Below are 27,911 nucleotides of genomic sequence, written 5' to 3'. Positions count from 1 at the left end.
ACACCATTCGACAATATTGGAATAAACTTCATTTTATGTCAAAGTCATGCCAATGCTATGTTGGTTTAATGAACAGTTTATAGGCGACGGATTGAATTAAATTACTCTGTAACTTAGTCTTGTTAAGTTAAGTTGCTCACCTAAATTGAGTAGCCGAGGCCGAGTGCTGCATTTTATTCTACAGATAAAAAGATGATGCAATCTATACGTTATCTAATGTTGAATAATAGAAACATTATTAATTCGCGATTACAAACTTAGAATTATTGCCTTTTTTGAAGTGAAAACATTTTCAATATCATGGGATCAATTTTTCGATTTGTTTTTTCAGCTATTTTTTAAAGCATAATAAATTTTTAAAATATGGCACATCAACCAGGTAAACCGCCCATACATGTCACTGTAAATTTTATCCAAGAAGGAGATCAAGTCAAAATTAACAGTGATAACATAGAGTAAGTAAAAGTTTCTATTTACCTAATACAAGTAATGAAATTGCGTGTAATTTTTTTAATGATTTTTAAAAAATATTTTATTTTGTTGCCAAAGAATGAGTGGTATATTTTCCAATACAAAGTTTGATTAAGAAACTATCTTTGTATTTTATTTGCAGGAACAATACTGAAATTTTGGGATCAAATATCGGACAGATTACTGCCTCAGGTATGCTTATCAATTAATTCATTTAGCCCATCGTCAACTTCAATTATGTTAGCGATATTGATAAATTCTCTACGTGACAATTTGTAGATTCTACCTGTGAACCAGAAGTAAAAAGAACGGGCGGATATAAAGATACTGATCCGGTTTCAATTCAAGGAACTGAAAAAGGAGCACCCAATGCTGCTGACTTGAACGCAAAAGGGTACGAAAAATGACTTTTCTGGACACGAAATGCATATGTGTCTTTTTATGTTAAATGTGTGTTGTTAATGTTGTTGTTGTTGTGTTTCGAAAAAAATTCGTTTCTCTCACAAGTAATGGACCAGTCGATTCCAATGTATAGTATTCCAAAACGGTAGGAGTCGTAGAACGTGATTGCTTTTTTTTCAAATTTCTCAAGATTTTATGGAACCCAATGTTTCATCCTAAATTTTGCTGTTTTATTTGAAAACTGGGAACAAACTTTTATTTCCTCATGGTGAAATTCCCTTATCGTGCTTGTCTGTCGATATCCTCAGCAAACTCGATGGACAGCTCCGGACTCCTATCGATTTCAAAATTACCGATTATTGGACACGAAATGGACCTATGGATCGTTTTGTTATTACGTTGTTGTTCTAATTCTTCTTGTTGGTAATTTTCTACTTATCGTTATACATAAATCGAATTCCTCTTTAACTACCGGACAAATTGTTTTGAATTTTCAGTGGGTAAAGACCATATTTTTCGCTAGAAGGCTATTACTTCCATTCGCTCTTGATTTTTCTGTTAGATCTGATATTTCATCTAAAATACGATGTATAATTTTTAATTATGGGAACATGTTTTTATGACATCGCGATGACTGTTTTTCACTTTTGTATGACATCGTATCAAGGCTGGTACCGCTAGTCAGTCTCCTGTGACAGATTGAATACCCGTACTACGGCGTTTGGATTTCGTGTTCATATATATTCGAGCATCGTTCTCTGGTTTGAATAAGCACGCAACAATGCTACCAAAGCCACAGCAGTATGCGCGAATTAGTCTTACGGGCTTCAAGCTGTATGGGAATGTTTGCACAAATAATTCAACATTTAAAGAAAAACACCGAGGCTGAAGTATTCGCCAATCTGACATTTCTTAATATTTGACCTTACTAATGGGAAAGTAAAATATTTAAATATTGAAAGTTTGAATTAACAATGAATAATATATTTTTAGTTTCATTGAAACGACAGATTCTAAGCATGTACAGAGCGCTGCTGCATCGGGTATGTAAATTGATTTGGGTGCAAAATGTCTAATGTTTGAAACATCTATCCTGATTATGATTTGTGCAATGGCACAGTAGCCCCTCATCCCTTCGTGCCATTTTCGTCATTAATTAAAAAAAACAGTAATTAATGACAAGTCATCAATAACATGTATTGTAGCGCATTTTATATAGGCTATTATATTAGTTATGATTTGTTGTGTAATACATTTTATATTAATTATTAGATCTTCCACTGAATCCTTCATAACTCTATTAAAAAAATTTCTTGCAGTAAAGGTACGCCCGAGAGCTTACGAAGATGAACAACCCCGAATGACGCGGAAACTGAGTCAAAAACTCGGAAAAGAAAGTTCGTTCTGTATAAATTGACATGTTTCGATACCTCACATTGTATAGGGTTTTAGGACATAATTACACCATTTAAGATATTAGCTCAGGGCTCACTAACCATCAGCAATGTCGGATCGACTATGTCGAAGTTGAGAAACTTATTTATCCTATGCGCTCGTTTTGCGCACAGTTTTGATTGGTTTTAGGTATAGGTAATATCTCGTCGAACAACTGCTGCAGTTCGGTCTAAAAATCATGGTTCGTGTTTTCTTTTTTTCGGCTGTCATTTTCAAGTCGCAACAAACATCTGTGCTATCGATTGGGTTTCTGTCCGCCCAACGTATCCTTCCTCTATGCCTTTGAATTGAATATAATGCAAGAATGCTTTAGCATGATTGAAGATAACTATTCTATAGTTGATTCAAGATTCTTGCTGATATTATAGCAAAACAATATGATTTGCCGACGTTTCGAATTTCTATACAGAAAATATCAAACATTGCATGATATGATAAAGACACTGCACATATTCCTGAGTATCTCTCTTATTACCAATCACTAATCAATAATTTTTATCTTACTTTTTTCAAGATATTGGGTATAGGTTTTGGATATATATTCTATATAAGTTTATAGTTTATTCGTTGTATCTTTTTAGGTAATGCGGTCGACAATACATTAAAAGAATGTTTGTATGAAGATTGTGGACTTAGATTGGTAAAAAATACCCCAAAAGGTACAATCTTGAGATTATTTCGACTTTTATGGTTAATGAAGTTAGAAATGGGGATGAATATATTGTCCCAATCACCATTTTAATGCTCTCACCGTAGATGGCGATTGTGTTGCCAAATATTAGTCATTAGTATAAGACTCCAAAAGTAAACAAAAGTGAAATATATATTAGTAATGAAGAGTCATGAATGAAAAATGAAAGGGCAGAGATAGATTAATGGAAGAACATAATTTGCATAAAATAGACAGCAGGTCAATTGCTGCTTAAACAGAATTTTTGGTGAAATATCGGGCACCCTAAGACTGAAATAAAATTTGAAAAAAATAAATAAACTATAACAGATTCTAGTATTTTCAAATACTGACAATTTGCAAACAATTAGAACAAAAGTTCATAGAAAAGATTTTTTTTTTCTCAAAAACAGCAATAAAACTTTAGCATAGCGGTCAAGCAAATTTGCGTGAAAAAGTGTTTAAATTCTTAATATTATCCACTCAAAAATCTTTCTAATTCTGCTCTAAGAAAACAGTTTTGAAAAAAATCTTGGAACTAATCGTTTTTGATTGCTCAATTTAACAGGTCATGTAAAGAAAGTTGAGAAATTGGCTACACAATTATGAACAATTTCTACTGAATAATTATTTATCTAAAATGGACCTTTTTTATAAAAAAGATTTCGTTAGAAAATATTACAAAAAAGGCATATTATTTGGTTTGGAGTGTAGTGCTAATGTTATTTACGAATCGCTGTTATTTTCAGATTCTGAGAACACGCGCCAGAAAAAAGGTTCATTACGAATAGGGCAAACGGAAGCGGACCCTAATCTTTTCTTAAAGGAAGGTTAGTATGGGCTTTCAGTAAAAAAATTCAGAAATGTTGTTAGCTATGAAATGTCACATAATTTTATGCTGGCGTTAAGCTATGAATGGCTATTTATATATATACCTAAAACTATAATTGAAACAGTATAGTCATTGCGTGGATACATCACAATTCATTCTTTTTAGAGCAATTGTCAATGCATCATCGTTGTACTTCATAAATTTCCATAACAAAAATTGAGAAATGTTTTCTTGTAACATTGTATTTAGAACTTGCAGCCATTCTTATGATCGACGCTAAATACCCAAAAGCAGTCGAAATATTGGAAAATCTCCTTGAAGAGAGAAACGAACAGTCAAACAGACTAAAACTCCAAGTCATGGTTGCTGAGTGCAACATGCTAATTGGAAGGGAGAAACGTTCTAAACAGGATATCTCAGAAGTAATCAAAAGCATGACGTCAGAAAATGGCCCCAAATTTGATGACGTCATGGAGTTAGTTGAAGGTTATTACGCACAAGAAAATTTCGCTAGAGCGCTCCTTTTACTGCGTTGTAATGCCGAAATTTGTAAGAAAGAATCGGATTCTGACGAAGCGATACGATGCCTTAAACAGAATGTTGCAAAAAGTAAATGCGTGATTCATGAAATGGTAAAAGCCGGCGATAGATTAAAATTGGTCGCAAAAGATTTCGGATTGGAAATGATGGAGGCCATGCTAGATATTTTTCGTGGTATTGAAAATCCAAGCCCGGATGTCAAAATCATAGAAGAAGCAAAATGCAATAATTATGCTGGCTTAGCTTATCGCATATTGGGTAGGATAAAGAAGTCTGTAGAATACTATAGCAAAGGTATCGACAGCATGAAACGACATTTCAAAACTGATGCTTCGAAACATCGAATCCTTGGCTTTCTGATGGCAAATTCCGGACTGGCAAACGCAGACTTGCATAACTATTCGGAAGCAAAATCTTTACTTGAGCAAGCACTTGAAGCAAAACAAAATGCCTTAGATTTTACCAGCGAGGATGAGCAAAGAGATAGTATTAAGGTAACTAGATCAGACTTGAAGACTGTACGAAGTATTATAAAGGACATTTGATAGATCACTGGCATATTTCTTTGTTGTTGGAACATAATATTGCGCTTGTAGATATGTAATTTGTTATTAAATGATTTCTAGTTGTTTGTCATAAATCAATGTTTATTTATTTAAATTCTATTCAACGATAAATACAGAGTTGTGTTCATAAGTATATCGTTTTAGAGTTCTGTTAAATAGCTTTGCAGATTTCCATCATACGGCTCACCCATAAAAGAATGCGCAGAACGTTTTAAAAAATAAACAGTTGTTCAAAGTACTATGACACTTATACGCGCATCAGATAACTGACAAAACGTGTTTGTTTCTTGAATTCTAACGGGTATATATTTTTTGCTGCTGTGTTAATTTTTGTTAACGGTAGAGATGAATAAAAGTTTTGTAAATGTTTTTACATTTTTACTCTATACATATGTCGGTACTCCCGTATTATGTGAACCAATATGGCCGACACCGGAACGTAGTATGTGTACCAGGTTAGGGTAGGCCATGATATCAGGTATAAATACTACGGGAGTCACTCGGCTAGTCCCCGAACTCGTGATAAAACTAAAATATAGAAAATTGGAATAAAATTATGGCCTAACCCTAATCTGGTACACATACTATGTTCCGGTATCCGCTCTCTTGATTCTTCTACGGGAGCCATCTATACAGACTACTATTTTGTGGATATAAATATATTATAGTTATATAGCAGTTATAGTTTCTGTAAATATATTTACTCAAATGAATAAACTATGAGATTCTTGTTATCAATGTGCTCTTTCAGGTATTTTTTTGTCTGAAAATAATTCATCACCACAAAAGATGATATTTATATATTGCTTTTGGCCATTTAAGCCAGGTGTCGTTTAAATTACGAAATTATTTGAAAAATATAAATTGGGCATTAGTTTGTGTTTGGTTTGTTATGAGATGCGTTGTAATTGTGGCTCACAGCATCATTATCTTGGGCCCGCGTCACATTTATTGGAGGGTAAGTTAGTCAAAAATTGCATTTGGGGTTGTTTCGTCATAAAATAACCAGTCAGCACATATTGTTACATCATTAATGTCATGAAACTAGTAAATTCAATGACATTAGTGATGTAACAATATGTGTTTGCTGGGTATTTTTATGACGAATTTGCCTGTGACAGCCAGCGAAGTTGAATAGTGTGTTGAACAGCTTCCTATTTTTTCCGTGTGGAAAATCCGCTAGCAATATCGTAATAGGCTTCATAGAAAGCTAAAAGCTAGTGATGAACGGAATAGGCTAATTACTTTGAAATTTCCAGTGGTTATCAAAATAAAAAATTGCGAACCTTGTGGTTCTTCGATCGCGATTGTTGCTATCTGAGGTGTCAGGCAAAGTCATGGAGACAGTAGTACCGGTAGTCTACTGTAAAATATTAGATATCCCACTACATTGTTTTGGGTTTCGTGCCCATGTATACACGTAAGTATTGCTCTCTTGTTTTGTAAACATGATTTTATAAAGAAACCTGACACATTCAAACAGATTTTTAACAGGATATGGGAGGGAAAATACCACAATGCTTGAAATGTCTGAAAGTTATGTCAGTACTAAATAAATGCAATCCAAAACGAGAGAACAATGCTCAAATATATAAACACGTAGACCAGAGCGAAGCAGTCCTTACCTTTGACGCCATCGGTACCCCCAAAAAACTTCCGAGTTTCCAGAATCAAGATTTTTAGAATCAGCAGTCACGCTTGGCTGATTGAAAACTGTGTTCCCATAAATAAAAATTACCGTATTTTCCAGTGAATAAGTCTACCCGGTCAATAAGACAAGGCCCGTTTTTGAGCCTGAAAAAATGGGTTTTTGCATATAACCTGCCAATAAGTCGGGGTAGTAAAATCGCATCAACATCGGAATCTCAAATTAGGAATAAATAAAAGTAAAAAAATCAATCTTCAAACACTGAAAATTTTAAAGCGATTGGTCCAGTATTCGAAAAAAAAGCAATTTTATCATGACGACGAAGAAGAAAAACTACAACATAATATTAAAACGATTCATTGGTCCACTCACGTGTCCAATAACATTTTGAAAGCTCATCGCTGTTCGACAGCACTCACATTTGTAAAAGCACTTTCTCCGTTTATGAATAGACTGAAATCTAATACTAAATAATGATATAAAAATATTGATTAAAGATAAATAAGGATCAAGTGTGTTTGTTCGAATCTTTGTTTTATATGGCGCTGTTTACATATCGTCACGCTAATAACCGAATTGCGTAAGTCATTTTTATCAGTTTCGAGAAAAACGTAAAAAACTTCCTATTGGTATTGTTTTGCCATGTAGAGTAAATAATTTCCCGTGATTCATTATTTTAGTCGTAGCCGGATTTAAATTAATTTGTATGACGCAGCCATGTGACGTCATAATAGTGCACTGTGACTTACGCAGAAATGCGCCTATGACTTGGTGACATACGCAATTTCGCAACTTTGTTGGAACTATCATTCCTTGAAAGCAAACATTCAAAAAACGAATGTAATTTACAGTCTCTACAATGTCCAAACCCCAAAACAGCTTATCTGTTTTAATAACATTATTTTTTTCATTTTTGAAATATATATTTTAACAATTAATGCGCTCTAAACACGCACCAAAAATGAGACTTTCCATAGATATTGATTATAAAGTATAAAAAAATAAAAAAGAGCGCTGAATTGCAGGTGTGTACGACATTCAAAATACGATTCGATCATAACTTTAATCTTGTCAACACAACCATACAATGCCATTCAACAAACAATGGGGGATTCATTAATAAACAGAAGAAAAAAAAAACTTTTGTAAAATTAACTACTCAGCGAAAACTAACATAACTTTGCATTTCTGTTTAATGAAAATATGGTAGTTATTTATTATGAATGGTGTGGAATTTTGTCATAAAAGCAATGTGCGTATGTTGGCAGCACTCTTCATTTCTTGTAAGTCACAAAATTTTCTACAGCTTATCTTAAGTTGACCTGGAAACAAATTTATCCATTGGAATGGTTTTTCAGGTTTATGCATTCTGCGTGGAAGTAATTCCCCAGTGAATAGTGGAAGTATACTGTATTGCTCGGAGATGATGCACCTTTGGATCACCTGCTGTATTTCCAGGGCATATACTGGCAAAGTATTTCCCCGTCATTTTCTTAAAATCCTGATGTTGTACTGGCTTGACCTGGTATAGAAATGGCTGAGACCTTGCACACTGAATGATTACGTGTAATCACGTGACGTAATAACGTCAGCCACAACTTTTTTCTCAATCATGGAATGCATTGAATCCACTTCCATCTGAGTGGGTCCAGTTGTTAAAAATTTCAGCGTTATTTTAATTTTATGTTTCCGTGCCAAATCTAAATATGCATTTGCGACGATTACATTACGGTTTTGATACCCACAACCGTCACTCCATATCACTAGTTCTTTTATTGAAGGATGATCTGTAACATATTGATTGAAATGAGAGAACTGTAGCGAGGCAAACACTTCACTACTTAAATCGCCTTCGTGCTCTTCCCATGGATAGCAGAATCCTTCTTTTGTTTGCAAATTATAAAGAGTAAAATTATGCATCTGAAGTTTGGTTTTATAATACATCGAACTGGCGTGAGTTTTGGGGAGAATCAGGACTGTCTGTAAGTCTATAGTCCAAACGGATATGCTCCCATCAGCTGATTCTTTGTCGGCAATTTTTTCAGCTGTCGCCACATCTTTTGATATTACATGGGCTCTATACTCCCCGTCGTCAATATTTCCATGCGAAAATTCCACACAAATATCACATTGGGGCTTTCTAGGCCGAAATGTTGAAAAATTTTCTTTGTTGAATATGTCCCTGAACTTTGCGATGCTAATAACCCGTCTTTCAGAATTTGTTGCCTCTTCAGAATATAAACGATGAAGGTTTGAAACAGTCGTTCCGGGATATAGATACTTTTTATTCTTATAGGTACCTCTAGAACGGCAATAGTGAGATGGCAATGTAGGTAGTGCATGTAACCATTTTATAATGAAATCCATATCTTGCCTTTGGATAAAAGAAAACAGTTTTACCTTAAAAAATGTTTTAGTCATTATTCAATGAATATTACATTGTGCATTAATTGCTCTCTTTGCTACATACCTTTTCTTGGACGATGCGGGTCCAAAAACTTTATGAATGGTGCGGGCCCTTCCAGTCACGAGAGCAAAGTTTGTTGGCTAATGCCAATTGTAGTTTTTTGCACACCAGAATGCATGTTCCATTTTTGTAATTGTAAATGGTATTCAAAAGATGACTTTCTTCTTGACGTATTTTCAGCAATTTTCCTTTGCTTGGTGGTAACCTAGGAAACAGTAAAAATTAAATGAGATGCGGAAATCGTGACATAAAATCAGTGTTTCTAAGTATCGTTTACCTTCGATACTGAAGCCCTGACATATGATCGTCTTTCAGACCACGATTCCATTTTCCGAAAATTTTTGAAAACCCACTGTCTCTCATCTTCTGTCAGACTCGCACATTGCCGTAAGCTGGATTTTCGACAATTAGTGGATTTGCACGGCATCCCCATTTTTCTTGCTATATTTTGCTTTCCTTTTCGGCTTTTATAATTTAATCCAGCTAGACGATTCCTTTTGCAAATATTATTTTTCCATCCAAAGGGGCGCGCCTGTTTTACGCGTTTCCTTTTACCCAACGTCTAAAACAGATAATGAAAACATGATTTAAAGTGTAACGTTAGCAGCAATGATGATATTAAATAAATTGAAAACAAAAACAGGACTGACTAGCCACTGTGGAACTGCGTTGAGCGTAGTTGGCTAATTTTTTAGATTTAACACCTTGCCAATTTTCTTCATCCTCATCACACTCTTGAATAAAAACAAAGTCTGGGTCTGAATATGACACACTTTGGGTTTCAAGCATGTCATCTATAAGAATAAAATACTTTTACTAAACTCATTTTTAGTTGGTACCGTAGACTAACGAAATTTTGCAAAAATTAAATATAGACCTACACCTGAATCTTCATTTTCTATCCTCATAATAACTTCATTCGCATTAAGGTTTTCCAGAAGTGAAGCACTCATTTTAATCGCTATATAATGACAAGACACACCAACATCTAATAACGGCGCACAACCTAACGGCAGCGATGTCTGCTGAAGACAACCCCGATATAATGGGTATGACGTCATAATATGTTTTAAAAATTTTGAAAAACGCGGGTAGGTTTAAGTCCTTTGTTCATAGTCTTCAATTCTGAATCTGATTCTAAAAAAGACTAATTCTTTTCTGAATAACTTTTATAAAGATTTTCACTGTAGTTCGAAGACTATTTTGTAATCCGGGAGCAATATTGTCTAGAAACAGTATTTGCATCACATCGAACTCTAAATATTGATCGGCTGTCCCTCATGCGCATTTTTATATCAAAAATCGTACAAGTAACTTTGCAAATTTTATTGTATCACGTTGAAAGCTGTATTTTATTAAAAAATGGTATTCTTGATAAGTTCATCCATAGTGACGTCGTCTGTAGCTTGAAAGGATCTGAAATCTTTTCCTTCGGCCTGTAGAGAAAACACAAAAAATAGATATTATAATTTTCATTGGTTCAAAACTTATTTATCGTATCCCCATGAAAAATATTCTGTAATCTTTCGTCTGTCCAAAGTCAGGCATTGCAGAATTCGAAAGTGTATCAAGGTCATTATTCCCAGTCAATATTAGGCTGATTCAAATTAAATCCGATTTATGTTTAGTGAACTAAATTTTCAGAACGATCGGAATATAATGTTATATTAAGTCCAATTCAAACACGTATAGATTGGTGTCACCAAAAATATTTTTTTTTATTCATTTTCTTATAATTTCCTACCTTCAATAGATACAATCCACAGTGCCAACACGATGAAAACGACAATTTTTCTTAAGATGGGTCCCATTTCTTTGTCGCAACTGCAATGAACTTTGTAACTGATATAGAAAACAAAAAGCAAAATGTAAAAAAAAAATATTAAAATTTAAAAGTAATGAAACACGCAATCATTAATATATGCACAATAAGTGTATGCATTCCAAATCTCAGTCTAGATGTGGTGTTCATTAGTATTCCATCCTTAAGTATCTCTATGATGTAACAGCGCATCGGCTTTCTTGTCATTTCAAAAAAAATTTCATCATTAATTTACCGAAATAAGGTGTCATACTCTTTCTTTAAATTACCATCCATCATATGCATGAAAAACTTATTTTTTATAACGAATTCATTACAAAAAAACTTAACCACTATATTTTCAAATATTTTGTATACAAGAATTGCTGACGACATACATCTTTGGTTTTCTTTGACATAGCAGATTAGAGATAATCCACAAAACTCACCTTTATAGAATCCTATAAAGTGGCAATATAGTATAAGTCATCAACAACCATTTATTTATATACTTTTAATGTTCTATTTTATTATGTTTAGATCAGGAAATGAAGGATTTAATCACCACTTCCTTGCGTTCAGACATGCTATTGATTTACCCGCCTGTTCAAGCGATTACCGAGTTCCAGATGAATTCGAACGTTATATTAAGGTCATACTTATCCATGATTTAGATTTGCAATTAACTAGCTTCAAAAGAAATACTGATATTGCTTTGAGATTGTCGTGTTTTATGAAAGTATCAGATTTCTCTGAACTACACAAGAACATTGAACTGGAAATTGTTGCCGAAGTGTATATTAAGAGTTCCTATTGTTTCTTCATATTACTCACGATATTCAAACAAATAATTAAATTGAGAGAAACGTCATCCGACAACATTGTTTTAACCTGGGTCCTATTTTATTAATGGGAAGGAATCAGGATGAGTTGTAGTTGTAATAATTTATTTGAGGTTAAATAAATATGAAATGCAACTACTGGCGTTTATAGCTAATTCAAATAATGTTCAAATTACTTAAACATGTCGCCCGACACAAAAACATGACGAAATGCAATCGCACGCGTTATCAACAACTTTATAATCTTTTAAAAAATTTGAAAAACGAGGGCGGCGGGGTGTTGAACCCATTTCTTGTAGCTCCATCTGATATGGTAAGCTTGACTCCAGCTCCGGCTCTCCAGCCTTGGTCGCAGAGAAAGGCGCAGAAAAAGGGATCAATTTTCGTACTTCTATAAATCTATACGTATTGTTTTTGCACCGATCCGTAACATTTCTAACGAACTGCGAAGGATAGGTTTAGATCGGGAAATGAATGATCAAATAAAAGCTTCCGGCTGTGCATACACGTTATGGACTTACCTTCCTGTTCATGCGATTTCACATTATTACGTATGCAAACAACTTCGAAATTTGGCGTAGCATATATTTATTTTCGCTAACTTTCAATGTTATATCAATGTCATACTTACCTATAATTTAGATCTGTTAACTAGCATCCAAAGAACTACTGATATATATTATTATGCGATTGTCGTATTTTATGAAAGTATGATATTAATAAATGGATTTAGTTACGTCTTCATATATCTGTTACTACATTGCAAAAGTAATTGTTGAATTCTCTTTGAATTTTGTTTTTCTAGTGACAGGCGTGATGAATGATACAAATTTTAATGAAGCTTTCACTCGATTAAGTAATTTTTTTCTTACAGTTGGAACAGGGTCACAGATGCGCTGTCTCCTGATGTGATAAAATACCAACTAAAATCAATGAGCGATAAACAAAACAGAAAACATTTGGTTGGATACAGAATTCTTCCATGAATAACATCTTGACGTTTCCGAGTTCTATACTAGATTTTGATTTGTATTGATAATTTCCAATGACCATCATTTCAAACAAGATGTAAGAAATTGAGTGAGGAATACGAACTGATGAGTTGAGGCCTTTTTCAATCATAACATACTTATGTGTTTTTTTTCTCTGACAAATTGATTTTTACCGAAGGAACAATTTTCTTTTACGATAACATAAATCTCCTACTGTATTCACGAGTGTTTTATTTTTAGTTTTCTTAAATCTACACAAGAAAAATGAACCGAAAATAGTTGTCAATGTGTACAATAGGTTCTACTTTTGTACCTTCATATTCCTCATGATATTTGAACAAATATTCAAATTAGAAGCAACTTCTTCCGACAACATTGCAATCCGTAGATATAAAAATTTGTTCTACATAGCTAGATTATATCTTATTTTAATTCATATTTTGCGAACCAGACAAATCTGAGCTGTTCTTGGAATACCGCTTTATCGCAATGGTGATTTTTTATTTTGTTAGGATATCACGATTAGAAAAATCCCCACCTTTATAACCCGCAGGGTAAAATTTTCTTTTTAGAACAATAAAATTAAATACCCTTAACAAAAATTATCTTGTATTTCATCATAATCTGGTAGGAAGCGGCATTGGGTCATAATGTCAGTTTACCATGGATAAAAAGGTGCACCACGCGCAGTTCTCAGTGGATAAAAAGCTACACCGCGCGCACAATTGATCCTGTTTCTATTTGAGTGATGGTATGGCTACCAAAGTTAATCAATCATAATGCGTGCCATAGGCACACTTATTTTATCTATTCCCAATGTCATAAAAAAGCTTTTTCTGTCACGGGCCGACCAAGAAAAAACATTTATTGTGTTTTTTGTTTTATTTTTTGCATTTTATATTTCCACTTTTCAATCGACGAAATTTTAGTTGTGGATATACTTCCTTATTTTTTCTGTGTTGACCCTTCCCCCTCCCTGTCTGAGCCAATGGGCGTTACCAATTCTACATCAGCCCAAATGCAGTTTCGTGTAGGCGAGACTCAAAACTGTCATAAACAAGTTTCAGGATTAAACAGGATTTATGTTGAAGTCCTTTGTTCATGATATCCAATTCTGAACCCAATTCTATAAATAACTAGTTCTATTCTGAACGAATCGTATAATGAGTTCTACTCTATACTTTATTTCTAAGACTATTCTGTAATCTACGAGCAATATTTTACTATAATCAGGATTCGGACCATACCAAACTATAAACATCGACCGGCTGACCTTCATGCGCATTTTTATATAAAAATCGTACAAACAACTTTACAAATTTTGTTGTCAATTGTTGAAGGCTGTATTTTATTTAAAATAGTATTTTTGATAAGTTCATCTGAGTCAAAAGCGACGTCTGCGACGCGAAAACATCTGAAAACTTCCTCTTCGGCCTGTGAAGAAGAACAAAAAAATATTAACATTTCCAGTGGTTCATAACCTATGAAGCGTATTTACATAAACAATAGTGTGTAACGTTTCTTCTGCTCAAATTCAGATACCAATAAATATTGTTGCCCGCTCTGGTTAGACGAAACGTTGCAGTATTCGAAATTGTATGAAGGGCTGTTGAAACCACTCGAAATAGTCGACTACTTTTTCAATCAATGCATGTAGGCTACATAGACTCGTACAAAAGCAGAATGAATGGGGTAATACTGTAATAGTCAGCTTTCAGCTATACATCACTTTATTATTGCCATTTTTCAAACTTTCTCTCAATATCTTGGTCGTTAAATGATGACAAAAAAAGTGAATAAAATTTATTTTTTTAGATTACTAAAAATAAATTACTCGAAAATTTTTTCCCAGTCATTAATAGGCTGATACAAAAAGAATATGACTTGGGATTAGTAGACTAAAATTTTAAAGCGTAAAATTTTATAAAGTGTAATGTTTTATGACCTTTAAATAATTTGCGTATAGATAGGTGTCCTGCACAAGCAAATTCTACAAAGCACTATAAATATATTCTCTATTCATTCGCCATAATTTCCTACCTTCAATAGATGCAATTCACAGTACCAGCACGACGAAAACGACAATTTTCCTTAAGATAGGTCCCATTTTTTGTCGCAATTGCAATAAACTTTCTATCTGATAAAGCAAACTAAAAGCAAAATGTAAAAATATTAAAATTCAAAAGTAATGAAACAATAAATTTGTGTCTTTCAAATCTAGATGTGCTTGATGTCTATTATGCCTAAAATACCTACGTGACGTAACAACTCATAGACTTCAGTGTCACTCCAAAAACTTGATATTTCATTTTTATATTACTGAAATAGTTAGTCATACTTTTTTTTTTAAGTTGACATTCATCATTTGTATGAAGAACTCATATTTGTTATCGAATTCATTACAACTTAAAACCTTTATATATTCCAATATTATGTTTACAAGTATTGATTACTCCATGCGTTTTTGTTTTCTTAGACAAAGCACATCAGAAATACTCTTTAAAAAACTGACCTTTGTAGAATAATTTGAAGAAGCAATATGATATATACGACCAGCAACCATGTTTTTATATAGTTTTGGTGTTCAAATTTCTTCATTATGTTTTGATCAGGAAATGAATGATTAAATAAATGCTTCCAGCCGTGCATACATGTTATTTATTTATCTTCTTGTTCATGCGATCACATATTTATTGGAGGAAACGTATGCAAGCAATTTGAAATGCAGGCGTACCAAAGATTATTTTCGCCAAGTTTCAGATAAGTTTAAACGGTTTATCAACGTCATACTTACCTATGGTTTAGATCTGTAATTATCTGGCATCCAAAGAAATACTGATATATATTACTACACGATTGTCGTATTTTATGAATCCATGATATTGATTCATATACGTCTTCATATATTTGTTACTACAATGCAAAAGTTGTTGGTGAATTCTCATTGAATTTTGTTTTTCTAGTCACAGGCGTAATAAATGATGCAATTTTTAATAAAGCTCTCACTCGATTAAGTATTTTGTTGTTATAGTTGAAACAATTACACAGATGAGCTGTTTCCTGATGTGATAAAATCGCAACTGAAATCATTGAGCGATAAACAGAACAGAAAACATTTGGTTGGATACAGAAATCTTCCATGGTTAACAGCTTGACGTTTCCGAGTTCTATAATAGATTTCAATTTATATTGAAAATTTCCAAAGACCATCATTTCAGAGAAGATGTAAGAAATTGAGTGAGGAATACGAACTGATAAGTTGAGGCCTTTTTCAATCATAACATACGTATGTGTTTTTTACTCTGGCAAATTGATTTATAGCGAATGAATAATTTTTTTTTTACGATAACATAAATCTCCTTCTGTATTCATGAGTTTTTTCTTATCAGCTTTAGTGGATCGCCAAAAGAAAAGTGAACTTGAAATAATTGAAAATTTTGTATTTTGTTCAATCTTTGTAGCGTACTGGCAGTCTATAAAATAAATATCCAAGTTCAGAATATCTTCCAATATGATCTGACGCCAAGTATCCTCTCAATATTCACTTCAATATATGCTATTTTATACTATATTTATTAATTATCAATCTTAATACAACTAAATACTCCAAAGAAAGAGAAAGCATACAAGAAAATAACAAATATGTTATTAAGTAAGTAAAATGTAAGAAAACAATATATACAATAAAAACACTAAAAATTAAAGACGGCTCCCGAAACCGAAGACAACTCTCAACAGGAGACCAATGACCCCCAAAATCCGACACACTTTACCAGCCACCCAACAAAATACACACATTTTCATCTATTTCAAGTTCACTTTTCTTTTGGCGATCCACTGGAACAGAAAAGAAAAAACTCGTGAATACAGAAGGGGATTTATGTTCTCGTAAAAAAAATTGTTCATTCGGTATATATCAATTTGTCAAAGAATAAAACACATACGTATGTTATGATTGAAAAAGGCCTCAACTTATCAGTTCGTATTCCTCACTCAATTTCTTACATCTTCTTTGAAATGATTGTCATTGGAAGTTATCAATATAAATTAAAACTATTATAGAACTCGGAAACGTCAAGATGTTAACCATGGAAGATTAATTACAGATCTAAATCATGGGTAAGTATGACGTTGATATACCGTTTAAACTTATCTGAAACTTGGCGAATAGAATGTTTGGTACGCCTGTATTCCAAATTGTTTACATACGTTTCCTTCAATAAATATGTGATCGCACGAACAGGAAGATAAATAAATAACATGCATGCACGTCTGGAAGCTTTTATTTAATCATTCATTTCCTGATCAGAACATAATGAAGAAATTTGAACGCCAAAACTATATAAAAAGATGGTTGCTGGTGGTATATATCATATTGCTTTTTCAAATTATTCTACAAAGGTGAGTTGTTTAAAGAGTATTTCTAATGTGATTTGTTTAAGAAAACAAAAACGCATGAAGTAATCGATTCTTGTACACAGAGTATTGGAATATATTGGGGCTAAGTTGTAATGAATTCGATAACAAATATGAGTTCTTCATACATATGGTGAATGTCAACTTTAAAAAAAAAGTATGACTAACTATTTCAGTAATATAAAAATGAAATATCAAGTTTTTGGAATGACACTGAAGTCTATGAGCTGTTATGTCACGGCGGTATATTAGGCATAATAGACACCAAACACATCTAGATTTGAAAGACACAAGTTTATTGTTTTATTACTTTTAAATTTTAATATTTTTACATTTTGCTTTTTGTTTGTTTTATCAGATAGAAAGTTCATTGCAATTGCGACAAAAAATGGGACCTATCTTAAGAAAAATTGTCGTTTTCGTCGTGCTGGTACTGTGGATTGCATCTATTGAAGGTAGGAAATTATATATTATTTATTTCTGGTGCTTTGTAGATATTACTTGTGCAAGACACCAATCTATACGTGTTTGAATTAGATTTCATATAACATTATATTCCAATCGTTCTGAAAATTTAGTTTACTAACCATGAATCAGATTTCATTTTAATCAGCCTAATATTGACTGGAAATAATGACCTTTATACACTTTTGAATTCTCCAATGCATGACTTTGGGCAGACAAAAGATTACAGAATATTTTCCATGGGAATACGATAAATAAGTTTTGAACCAATGAAAATATTAAAAAAATTTTTTTGTTTTTCTCTACAGGCCGAAGGAAAAGATTTCAAATGCTTTCAAGCCGCAGACGTCGCTAAGGATGAACTCATCAAGAATACTATTTTTTAATAAATACAGATTTCAACGTGAGACAATAAAATTTGCAAAGTTACTTGTACGATTTTTGATATGAAAATGCGATGAGGGACAGCCGATCAATATTTAGAATTCGATTGATTCAAATACTGTTTCTAGGACCATATTGCTCCCAGATTACAGAATAGTCTTCGAAATGGGGATTACAGTCAGTCAGTCAATAGTTTATTTTTCACCAAAATGAAAATGCACTCATGGTGAACAGATACTGAAAAAAAGTTGAAAATGACATTTCCTGGTGAAAGGTGACGCGAAAAACCAAAGTTGGTTATCGAGCAGCGACACCTGTGATAAGAGTCTAACATTGATACAAGTTTAATAGAAATAAGACGAACAATATACATGTAGATTAGTATATGAAATATTGAAGTAAAAATAAACAAATTTGTTACAGAAAAAAGACTCCTGGCTTCATACAGTAAAACTCTTTATAAAAGTTTTCCAGAAAAGAATTAGTCTTTTTTGGAATCAGATTCAGAATGGAAGATTATGAACAAAGGACTTAAACCTCCCCGCGTTTTTTAAAATTTTCAAAAGATCTTAAAGTTGTTGATAGCGTGTGCGATTGCATTTGGTCAAAATCGCTGATTGCTGTCGGTGTGACGTGTTATTCATACCGTAAAATCTTTATGTCGATGTAACGATGTTTATATTCCTCTAAGCCAAAATTTCCCTGAGCATATTTAGGACGATAATAATTACATTGTTGGACGAAACTATGAATAACGAATTATTATTTATAATCATCGGCAAAGGAGTCCTATAAAGATAAATAAAGAAGTGAATCCGCAACCCAAATTGTTTCGATTGAAAAGATGCAATGTAAAATACCGAAAATAAAACAGAAAACACCATATTTCCGCTTTGGTGAAAGTGGGAAAGAAAACGCTTTTATGACATTGTATATCGCAAAAAAATTGTGTGCCTATCATTCTGATTGGTTGACTTTAGAAGCCACACCATCACTGAAATCGACATACAATCAATTGTGTGTGAGGTGTACCTTATTATCCATGGTAAAACTAACTATAGGGCCAACGCGGCTTTTTCTGAGATTAGTAGTATTTCTATATGGATTTTAGGGTTATAATTAAAAGTGTAGGTTTTTATTGTGATGTATGCCAAACGATTATGACATCACACGCCTTATAGAAGTCAAATTTTATATATATAGAAGTCAGACAAAAAATAAATAGGCTGCATTGTTTTGGTTGAGTTGCAGATTTGTAGAGCAAAAATTAAGTATGGCTACATCTTCTTCTAGGCGACATTGTTCAAACAATCCAAATGTATTTTGCTATATTTGCGGAGAATATACATTGCAATCCAACAGGAAAGGGATCAGTAAATTTGTGAGGTGTGCTTATCTTGCCTACTTCAAAGTAATGCTGGGTGATCAAGATAAGGTATGGGCACCCCATATTGTATGCAAGCAATGTGTTGAACATCTTCGACAGTGGACAAAAAAGGATAGAAAGTCACTCCGCTTTGGTATTCCAATGGTTTGGCGGGAACCGAAAAATCATTTTGATGACTGCTACTTCTGTGCAGTAAACACTAAGGGAATCAATAGGAAGAACTGGAAATCGTTGGTTTATCCAAACCTCGAGTCTGCAATTAGGCCAATTCCACACTGCAATGAAATTCCTGTTCCAGTGTTTGAAGGCTTGCCCGAATTGGAATTGCCTTGCTCTGAAGAATATCAAACCTCCACTGAAAGTAGTGAGGGCACTGTTTCAGATATCTTGTTTCTTTCTTCTTCACTGCCACAGCTTTTTTCTCAAAAAGAACTTAATGATCTGACTAGAGATCCCAACCTTTCCAAAGAATCTTCTGAACTTCTAGCTTCAAGACTCAATAAAAAAATCTACTTCAGCCGGGAACTCTCATAACATTCTATAGAAAACGCCATATTGAATTCTTGTCATATTTCACTCAGGAAAAAGACATAGTACATTGTAACAACGTTGCCGGCCTGCTGCGGCAGCTTGGTGTCCAGCTTATGATCCTCAAGATTGGCGCCTTTTTATAGACAGTTCCAAAAAATGTTTAAAATGTGTTCTTCTTCACAATGGAAACTTATTTGGATCAGTTCCTCTAGGTTATTCAACAACCCTCAAAGAAAAATATGATGAAATCAAATTTGCACTGGAAATAATTTCATACAGACAGTACCAATGGATCATATGTGTCGATTTGAAAATGGTTGGATTTCTCCTTGGGCTACAAGGTGGCTACACGAAATTTCCTTGCTTCTTGTGTTTGTGGGACAGCAGGGCAAGAACAGATCATTGGATAAAAAAAGATTGGCCTATGCGCAGTGAGTTGATTCCTGGCTTTCTCAATGTTTTGGCTCCTCCTTTGGTCGACCGTTCAAAAATTGTGTTTCCTCCTCTTCACATAAAGCTTGGCATCATGAAACAGTTTGTGAAGGCTCTTGAGAAAGATGGCGACTGTTTCAAATATATTTGCCAGAAATTTCCAGGTCTAACCACAGGGAAATTAAGAGCTGGAATTTTTGATGGACCCCAGATTCGAAAGTTGATGAATGATGTAACTTTCTGTAATTTTATGAATCCAACAGAATTGAGAGCTTGGACGGCGTTTACAAATGTAGTAAAATTCTTTTTGGGAAAAACGAAGGCGCCCAACTACAAAGAGCTTGTTGAAACACTACTTACAAGTCTCCGTCAACTGGGTGCAAATATGAGCATCAATTACATTTTTTACACAGCCATCTTGCCCGTTTTCCAGAAAATCTAGGTGATGTGAGCGATGAGCAAGGAGAGCGCTTCATCAAGATATCAGCGACATGGAAGTTCGCTATCAAGGTCGTTGGGATTCCACCATGCTTGCAGACTACTGTTGGTCTATCAAGCGCGATGATGCCGAGGCCCCTCATTCTAGAAAATCAGTAAAACGTCAATTTATAGCCGATGACATCTATTAGTTAGCATTTATTACAAGTTCCAGCTTTAATTGTAAATATTTTGGTGAGATTCCATGAATATGTTCAATAAAATTACAGAAAAATGTTGTTTCTTCATTTGCCTATCTTTATTGTAGCTATCGGCATCCTGCAGAGAGGGATATACTATAGAGGAAAAACTAGACCTGATAGAGAAAAAGTAAAAGCATTTCTGAAATCAGCGCCCTCAAATGTGCTAAAAACGTTTAAAACATCTTAGGCACCATGACAAAAAATTTGTTTTTGTTGGCCAGTGATAATTAATGTAAAGTATATTTAAATTTTAATTCTAGGACATACCAAATAAATTTCATTAAAGATTTGAGCATTTTTTTAATCGTATTACCTTAACAAAATCAAACGAAGCGGCCAGCATTGACTGGAAAATCAGTAAGGAAAGAACTGCTCAGATTTGTCGAATTCACAAATATGAAACAAAACAAGTGACACCTTGCACTTTAGCACACATTTTTATGTTCTAGAATTGTCATGGCATTTTAGAGTAGTAATGCTTTTATTTTTATATGTTTTAATATACTAATATACTTTGAATGTATTTTTTGTACAATCAGGACAACAAAATCGCAAGGTCGTAACAAATACGTTTTAGATTGAATATTTTAAGCGACAGAAAAATCATTCATTATACGATGAGAATAAAGGCCTTTTTAAACTAGCGCGTAACTGCGGAGAATTTGCGAATTTGCAACCACATATTTAAAAATCCTGGCCGTGTCACTGATAACACCTTAACATTCAATGAGTGTATAATCGGAGCTGGAGCCAGGCTCTGACGTAAAAAATGGAACTCCGTAGCCGAAGCCACAGTTCAAATATTACCGGAGCACCGGTTATTTTGGATCACCTCCTCAGTTCTGCTTGTGCCTATAGTTAGTTGTTTATTGTAATTTTAAACCCAATTTAGTGATTGAGATTTTGCTTAAGGCAACCAATAAGATCAATCAATGGAAGCATGCAATGAGGAAGAAATACACTAATTAATGATTTGAAACTTGTATATTAAAAACTCTAGTATATTCGCTGTAACATTTGATAGACTATATTGCAGTGAGACCGCAATTTTTGGATTCTTTAATTTTTTCTTCTAGCGAACCAACCTATATTGTATATTATACTAGTGTGTTTGAAAATACGAAATAAATTTACTGTATTGTTTTTGACAGGGTTTATCGGATTTATATCAAGCAATTTATTAGCACTATATCATATGTCTATAATGTATGTAATATGTCACTGGCTATAAACGCCAGTAATTGCATTTCATCTTTATTATACCTGAAATTGTTTCAGGCTACTCCTGTTACGAGACTTAATAAAGTTCACAACTGAGAACATAGATTCACAAGCATATGTAGATGAAAACATGGAGAGTAATGCAGTTTTTAAGACACGATGAGTTTTCGGGAATGGCATCCCAATCACGCAATAGTTCGTTTTCTGCACTTGTATTCCCTTCCCTAATCGCCTCTATTCCTTTCAAACTCAGTTTATAAGTAAGCAAGTAACTCTAACTAACATGAGCTGTAGGACTTCATAAATCAAGCAGAAATGAAGAAAGAGGGTGGCACAGACGAACTATATTTCGTAAAAGGTAGTCAAATGAATGCTTTTCTTTTTGACAAAATTTCTCGAGAGCTCACTCATTTGTTATGTCATAATATATTTGTGGCCATAGGTCATGAAAAGACAAAAAGGGTTTAAATAAATAACGGATTGTTTTAACAAACGAATATGAATAAATGAACATCTAGTTTCAACAGATATTTCAGAGTCTTTGAAATTTTCTATCTGAAGGAAAATGAACCCGTTTCTGAGGCCTCGCTCGTGTGTCGAATAAATGGTTTGGCATGCGTGCTAGGGATTGCCCACCCCTGTTCTATATATTAAGAAGCAATTGTACTTTTTCCGTCTATGTTTCGCCAAATAACTGTTATAAATTCTGATCTAAGAGATTGTCATCTCATGTATTATCAAATCCTCGAGTTTTTCTCGTTTTTTCCGGCGTATTGCCGTACGCGTTCATATATTTTTGAGCCACTGTTCACCGTCAACGTTCACATGCCATCGATATACAGGTACATTGTGATTAAACTTATATACTGATTTTTGAAGTTGCTGAACGTTTCTAGCTGTGAGGTCGCGAGTATCTGTAGAATTTTTCTTTATTTTTGTGATGAACTAAGTAAGACAATTGCGAATATTTGGAAATAGGAAAATCTCTACTTGACGTATCTGAAATTCCTTATTTCATTAGAATTGTTACAGATCGGGATTGAGATTCTCTAGCTCCTAAACATCTGGTTATTCATTGAAATTTATAATTTTCGAATACTCATAAAAAGAATCAAATTTTAAGTTAAATATATATATATATATATATATATATTCAAAAGATCATCTTTGAAACTCTTTTATGATAGTTTTGAGGTCAGTACCGATGACACTCCATTTGGGATAACGTTTGATGGCATTGGCATGCCAATACCCAACCAACCAAAACCAATCTAAATTTTCTCGATTGAACACTGACAATATAAAATACTTAAAATAAAACGGAAAACACAATAGGTTTTGTTTTGATGGATCCGTGACAGAACAGTGTCGCTTTTTCGACATTGTAAATCGATAATTATCGTTTGCCTATGGTACATATTAGGATTGGTTGACTTTAGAAGCCATACCAATACCATCGCTGAAATCAAAACACAGTCACTTGTGTGCGCGTTCTATTTTGTTATCCGAAACTAACGATAGGGCCCAACGAGGCTTGAAATGTACTCAATGGGGTTTTATTATAGAATTGGGGATTTTTCTAACCGTGATACCTTAAATAACTATGAGCGGCCAGCATTGCGATAGAGCAAAGTCAGTATTGCGAGAACAGCTCAGATTTGTCGAATTCGCCAAATATGAATCAAAACAAGATATAATCTGGTACTTTAGCGCACATTTTTATGTCCGTGGATTGTCATGGTATTTTAAAGACGTAATGCTTTTATTTTTTCCGCAATTCAATGCAAGTGCGGTTCACATAGAACACAAGTCAATTATATGCCATAAATTTTAAATAGGCAACCAAAAAAATCATTATCCGGTGTAAAATGGGGGTTTTCTAATGAATCGCGTGATCGTGGCGACTGTTTCATCAGTCTTTCCGCGGGGATTTCCAGGCGATGAATATATATTTTTGATATCCTAGTATACTTTATATATATTTTTATTGTATTAAATTAAATTGTACACTCAGGATAACAAATCGCAAGGTCGCAAAAATACTTATCAGAACTAGATATTATGCGGCAGTTTAATTAAGCAAGCATACTGCCGGGATATTTTGAAATAATGATGTTGTCGTAAATCCACGACGACAAAAATTGATTTAACAGAGATAGATCATTTAAATCGTAGTTGTCATTGAAATCATTTATTATACACTGAAAAAATCGGATCTTCAAACGAGCGAGTAACCGCGGAAATTTTTTGGAATTCATCACCCCCTCTTTTGAGAATCCTGGCTGTGTCACTGGTAACACCTAATCACGTTAATGGTTACAGAGCCACAGCTGGAGCTCATCTCCGAATTAAAAAAACATGGAGCTTCGAAGCCATGAGATCTTACTTTGAGAGACCATAGAACAGATCCAAAATTCAAAGAGAATCCAAAACATTCATTGAAATCGAATTTATAATGTGTGTGCTTGTGTGTTGGAAAAAACAAAATACCATTTTTCATATTGTTTTCGACATGATTTATCGGATTTATGTAGATCAATTTATTAGCACTGTATGCTATGCACTTTTCCTTTAATTAACACTTTATGTTTTTGTGTCGGGCAACATGTTTTAGTAATTTGAACATTATTTAAAATAACTAAAAACGCCATTAACTGCATTTCATCTTTATATAATATACCTCAAACAAATTATAACAACTGCAACTCAGCCTGACTTCTACCCAATGATAAAATAGGACCCAGGTCAAAACAATGTTGTCGGATGACGTTGCTGTCAATTTAATTATTTATTTGAATATCATGAGTAATATGAAGAAACAATAGGAAAACTTAAATATACACATTTGCAACCATTTCCAGTTCAATGTTCTTGTGTAGTTCAGGGAAAGCTGGAAAGAAAATACTCATGAAAACAGAGGGAAATATTGAAAAAAAAAACGCTTTATTTGCTATAAGACATTTTGGCAGATAATGAAACGCATACGAAAAGAGATAATATGATTGGAACAGCCTCAGTTTATCAGTGTTACTCTCAATTCCATTTCTTACATCTTGTTTGAAATGATGGTCGTTGGAAATTATGAATATGAATTAATATCTTTATAAAATCTGGAAACGTCTGATTATTAAACATGGAAGATTTCTGTATGCAACCAAATGATATCTGTTTTGTTTATCGCTCATTAATTAATTTCAGCACTTTAATCACATCCGGAAACAGCGCACCTGTCCAAATTAAAACAACTAAATACTTGATCGAGTGAGAGCTTTATTGAAAATCGAATCATTTTACTTTCATATAATACTACAGTCGTATAGTAAAAATATAAGTAATATATATCAGTATTTCTTTGGATGCCAGTTAATTACAGATCTAAATCAAGGAAAGTATGACGTTGGTATACCGTTTGAACTTATCTGAAACTTGGCGAAAATAATCCTTGGTACGCCTGCATTCGAAATGATATGCATACGTTTTGTTCAATAGGTATGTGATCGCATGAACAGGAAGTTAAATAAATAACAGTCGGTAAAAAAGAGATGCACAGTCGGAAGCTTTTATTTAATCATTCATTTCCGGATTTCCCGATTTAAACGTAATGAAAAAATTTGAACATAAAAACTATATAAAAAGATGGTTGCTGGTGGTATATATCATATTGCTTCTTCAAAGTATTCTACAAAGGTGAGTTTTAAAGTTTATTCCTAATGTGCTTTGACTGAGAAAATCGTAACGCATGGAGTAAACAAAATAGTGCAATATATAAAGGTTAAATTGTGATGAATTCGATAACAAATATGAGTTTTCCATACAAAACACGAATGACAACTTAAAGGAAGAGTATGACTACCTAGTTCAGTAATGATAATACTATCAAGTTTTTAAAATGATAAGAAAACCGATGCGCTGTTACGTAAAGGAGATACTTTAGGCATAATAGAAACCGCACCGTAGATCACCGTGGAATACACAAATTTATGGTGCGTATAACCTTATCGCGTGGTTTATTACTTTTAAATTTTAATTATTTTACATTTTGCTTTTCGTTTGCTTTATCAGTTGGAAATTTCATTGCAATTGCGACAAAGAAATGGGGCCCATATTAAGAAAAATTGTCGTTTTCGTCGTGCTGGCACTGTGGATCGTATCTATTGAAGGTAGGAAATTATGGGCAAATGAATAGAAAACATATTTAAGTGCTTTGTACATAATACTTGTACAGGCCACCGACATATACGTGATTGAATTAGACCTCATATAACATTAATCTCTAATCGTTCTAAAAAAATTAGTTTACTTATCATAGGCCATATTCTATTTGAATCAACCTATTAATGAGTGGAATCAATTTTTCGAATAATTAATTTTTAGTAATTTGAAAAAATAGACTTTCATTCACATTTTTTGTTAACATTAAAACGATCAAGATATTGAAAGAAAGTTTGACAATGACAATTTTAATGTGATACGTAGCTATTTATTACAGTAATACACTATTTACTGTGCCTTTGAACAAAGCTATGTAGCCTATACGCATGATTGGAAAATAGTCGGCTATTTTGAGTGGTTACGAGTTACGACAGCCCTTTATACACTTGAGAATACTGCATTATTTCGTCTAAACAGAGTAGGACAAAAATAATTATTATTATTATATGAACTTGAGAAGACGAAACTTTACAGAATATTTTTCATGAGAATACGCTGCATAGGTTAAGAAATAATGAAATTATTATTATTTTACTGTTTTGTCTCCACAGGACGAAGGAAAAGGTTTCAGATCCTTTCGAAATACAGACGTCGCTGACGCTTTGAACTTATCAAGAATACTATTTTTAATGAAATACAGCCTTCAATAAAAGAAAATTTGCAATGTTATTTGTACGATTTTTATATAAAAGGGCGCATGAATGTCAGCCGATCGATAGTTAGAGTTCGATTTGATTCAAATACTGTTTCTAGGAAAATATTGCTTGCTCCCAGATTACAAAATAGTCTTCGAAGTAAGGAATACAGTAGAACTCTTTATAAAAAAAAATTAGAATTTAATTAGTTCTTTTTAGAATTGAGTTCAGAATTGACGATTATGAACCGGTGAACTATCAAAATTTACCAAAAATGTCATGAACACAAAACATAATCAAAAGAATGCACTTACGACAAAAGTAGACGGTGCAAAAAAAGACAATAAATACAATTTAATGAGAAATTTGCCGCTGTCTTTTTGATATTATATATATATACGTGTTAAGCGCGGTTCTAATGAAGTTTCTGCAAGGCGAAGTAGAGCGTCGACTTCTACACGATTTCTCTGTTTGGTGTTGATGAGAATTAACGTTGAAAAGCTTTTATCACAAAGGTAACTTGAACAACAAAAAAACAGCGGTGATTTAATAGCTCTGTTACTGAGCTCGGGATATTCCTTTTCAAGAGATATCCAAAACTGTGACAGTGGCAACTCTTCATGCTTGGACATCAACGCGGTATCGCAGGAGAGCGCAGTAATCTATTCTTTCTCAATAGTGTTAAGATTGTACAAAATAATTTTGTTTTGCAAAGGGATTAACAATCCAAAAGTTTCCCTGACGACGATTCTCATTTTTTGGAAAGTATTTTCCAAAACTAATGCGTAGATATTTTAGGTGTTGACTTATAAACAGTAAATACGCCTTCTGTTCTCTGGTAACAGAAGAAGTTCTCAATTAG

General features: G+C 33.4%; 2 protein-coding genes and 3 long non-coding RNA genes across 13 annotated transcripts; 3 read left to right on the top strand and 2 right to left on the bottom strand.

Moving 5' to 3' along the window:
* The first annotated feature begins 326 nt into the window (after positions 1–326).
* Positions 327–5,804, top strand: LOC120337695 (uncharacterized). Its single transcript, XM_039405566.2, has 8 exons — positions 327–455; positions 614–663; positions 751–865; positions 1,867–1,916; positions 2,193–2,270; positions 2,910–2,987; positions 3,748–3,828; positions 4,080–5,804. The coding sequence occupies exons 1-8, from the start codon at positions 364–366 to the stop codon at positions 4,913–4,915; spliced, it is 1,380 nt and encodes a 459-aa protein (XP_039261500.2). The 5' UTR covers positions 327–363; the 3' UTR covers positions 4,916–5,804.
* A 1,718-nt stretch (positions 5,805–7,522) lies between these two features.
* Positions 7,523–11,445, bottom strand: LOC120337361 (uncharacterized). 5 transcript variants are annotated; one of them, XR_013478152.1, is made up of 5 exons: positions 11,302–11,445; positions 10,796–10,893; positions 9,329–10,487; positions 9,055–9,256; positions 7,523–8,984 (listed from the first exon to the last, which is right to left on the bottom strand). XR_013478152.1 is itself a non-coding variant. In XM_078116984.1 (4 exons), exons 3-4 carry the CDS (start codon positions 9,482–9,484, stop codon positions 9,110–9,112), a joined length of 303 nt encoding a protein of 100 aa, XP_077973110.1. In that variant the 5' UTR covers positions 9,485–10,487; positions 10,796–10,893; positions 11,302–11,445; the 3' UTR covers positions 7,523–9,109. The 5 variants fall into 5 exon arrangements, 2 of the variants coding, with proteins under 2 accessions (XP_077973110.1, XP_077973111.1); XR_005568934.2 differs by having other exon boundaries at positions 7,523–8,958; XR_005568935.2 differs by having other exon boundaries at positions 8,944–8,958; positions 11,251–11,312.
* Positions 11,446–13,955: 2,510 nt separating this feature from the next.
* LOC144428386 (uncharacterized) lies at positions 13,956–15,217 on the bottom strand. Of its 4 annotated transcripts, none has more exons than XR_013478333.1 (3): positions 15,199–15,217; positions 14,727–14,836; positions 13,956–14,120 (listed from the first exon to the last, which is right to left on the bottom strand). It is a non-coding gene; the product is annotated as an uncharacterized LOC144428386 (long non-coding RNA). The 4 variants fall into 4 exon arrangements; XR_013478331.1 differs by lacking the exon at positions 15,199–15,217 and adding an exon at positions 14,943–15,192; XR_013478332.1 differs by lacking the exon at positions 15,199–15,217 and adding an exon at positions 15,100–15,118.
* A 1,637-nt stretch (positions 15,218–16,854) lies between these two features.
* On the top strand, positions 16,855–17,996 carry LOC120337366 (uncharacterized). Its single transcript, XR_005568945.2, has 3 exons — positions 16,855–17,087; positions 17,461–17,557; positions 17,876–17,996. It is a non-coding gene; the product is annotated as an uncharacterized LOC120337366 (long non-coding RNA).
* Positions 17,997–25,650: 7,654 nt separating this feature from the next.
* Positions 25,651–27,083, top strand: LOC144428337 (uncharacterized). Of its 2 annotated transcripts, none has more exons than XR_013478285.1 (3): positions 25,651–25,889; positions 26,265–26,362; positions 26,966–27,083. It is a non-coding gene; the product is annotated as an uncharacterized LOC144428337 (long non-coding RNA). The 2 variants fall into 2 exon arrangements; XR_013478286.1 differs by lacking the exon at positions 25,651–25,889 and adding an exon at positions 25,902–26,185.
* Positions 27,084–27,911: the final 828 nt, after the last annotated feature.

This window comes from Styela clava, chromosome 10 (assembly GCF_964204865.1).
Source record: "Styela clava chromosome 10, kaStyClav1.hap1.2, whole genome shotgun sequence".
NCBI lineage: Eukaryota > Metazoa > Chordata > Ascidiacea > Stolidobranchia > Styelidae > Styela > Styela clava.
Note: the sequence above shows the minus strand (reverse complement) of the source record. Positions and strands in the feature narration are given on the sequence as shown.

Bases quoted from the DNA above. Each gene is read 5' to 3' on its own strand.
- LOC120337695 (XM_039405566.2), top strand. From the start codon at position 364: ATGGCACATCAACCAGGTAAACCGCCCATACATGTCACTGTAAATTTT. The intron at 456-613 runs GTAAGTAAAAGT...TTTTATTTGCAG, and splicing joins ATTAACAGTGATAACATAGA to GAACAATACTGAAATTTTGG. The intron at 866-1,866 runs GTACGAAAAATG...ATATATTTTTAG, and splicing joins GCTGACTTGAACGCAAAAGG to TTTCATTGAAACGACAGATT.
- LOC120337361 (XM_078116984.1), bottom strand. From the start codon at position 9,484: ATGGGGATGCCGTGCAAATCCACTAATTGTCGAAAATCCAGCTTACGG. The intron at 9,257-9,328 runs GTAAACGATACT...ACTGTTTCCTAG, and splicing joins TCAGGGCTTCAGTATCGAAG to GTTACCACCAAGCAAAGGAA.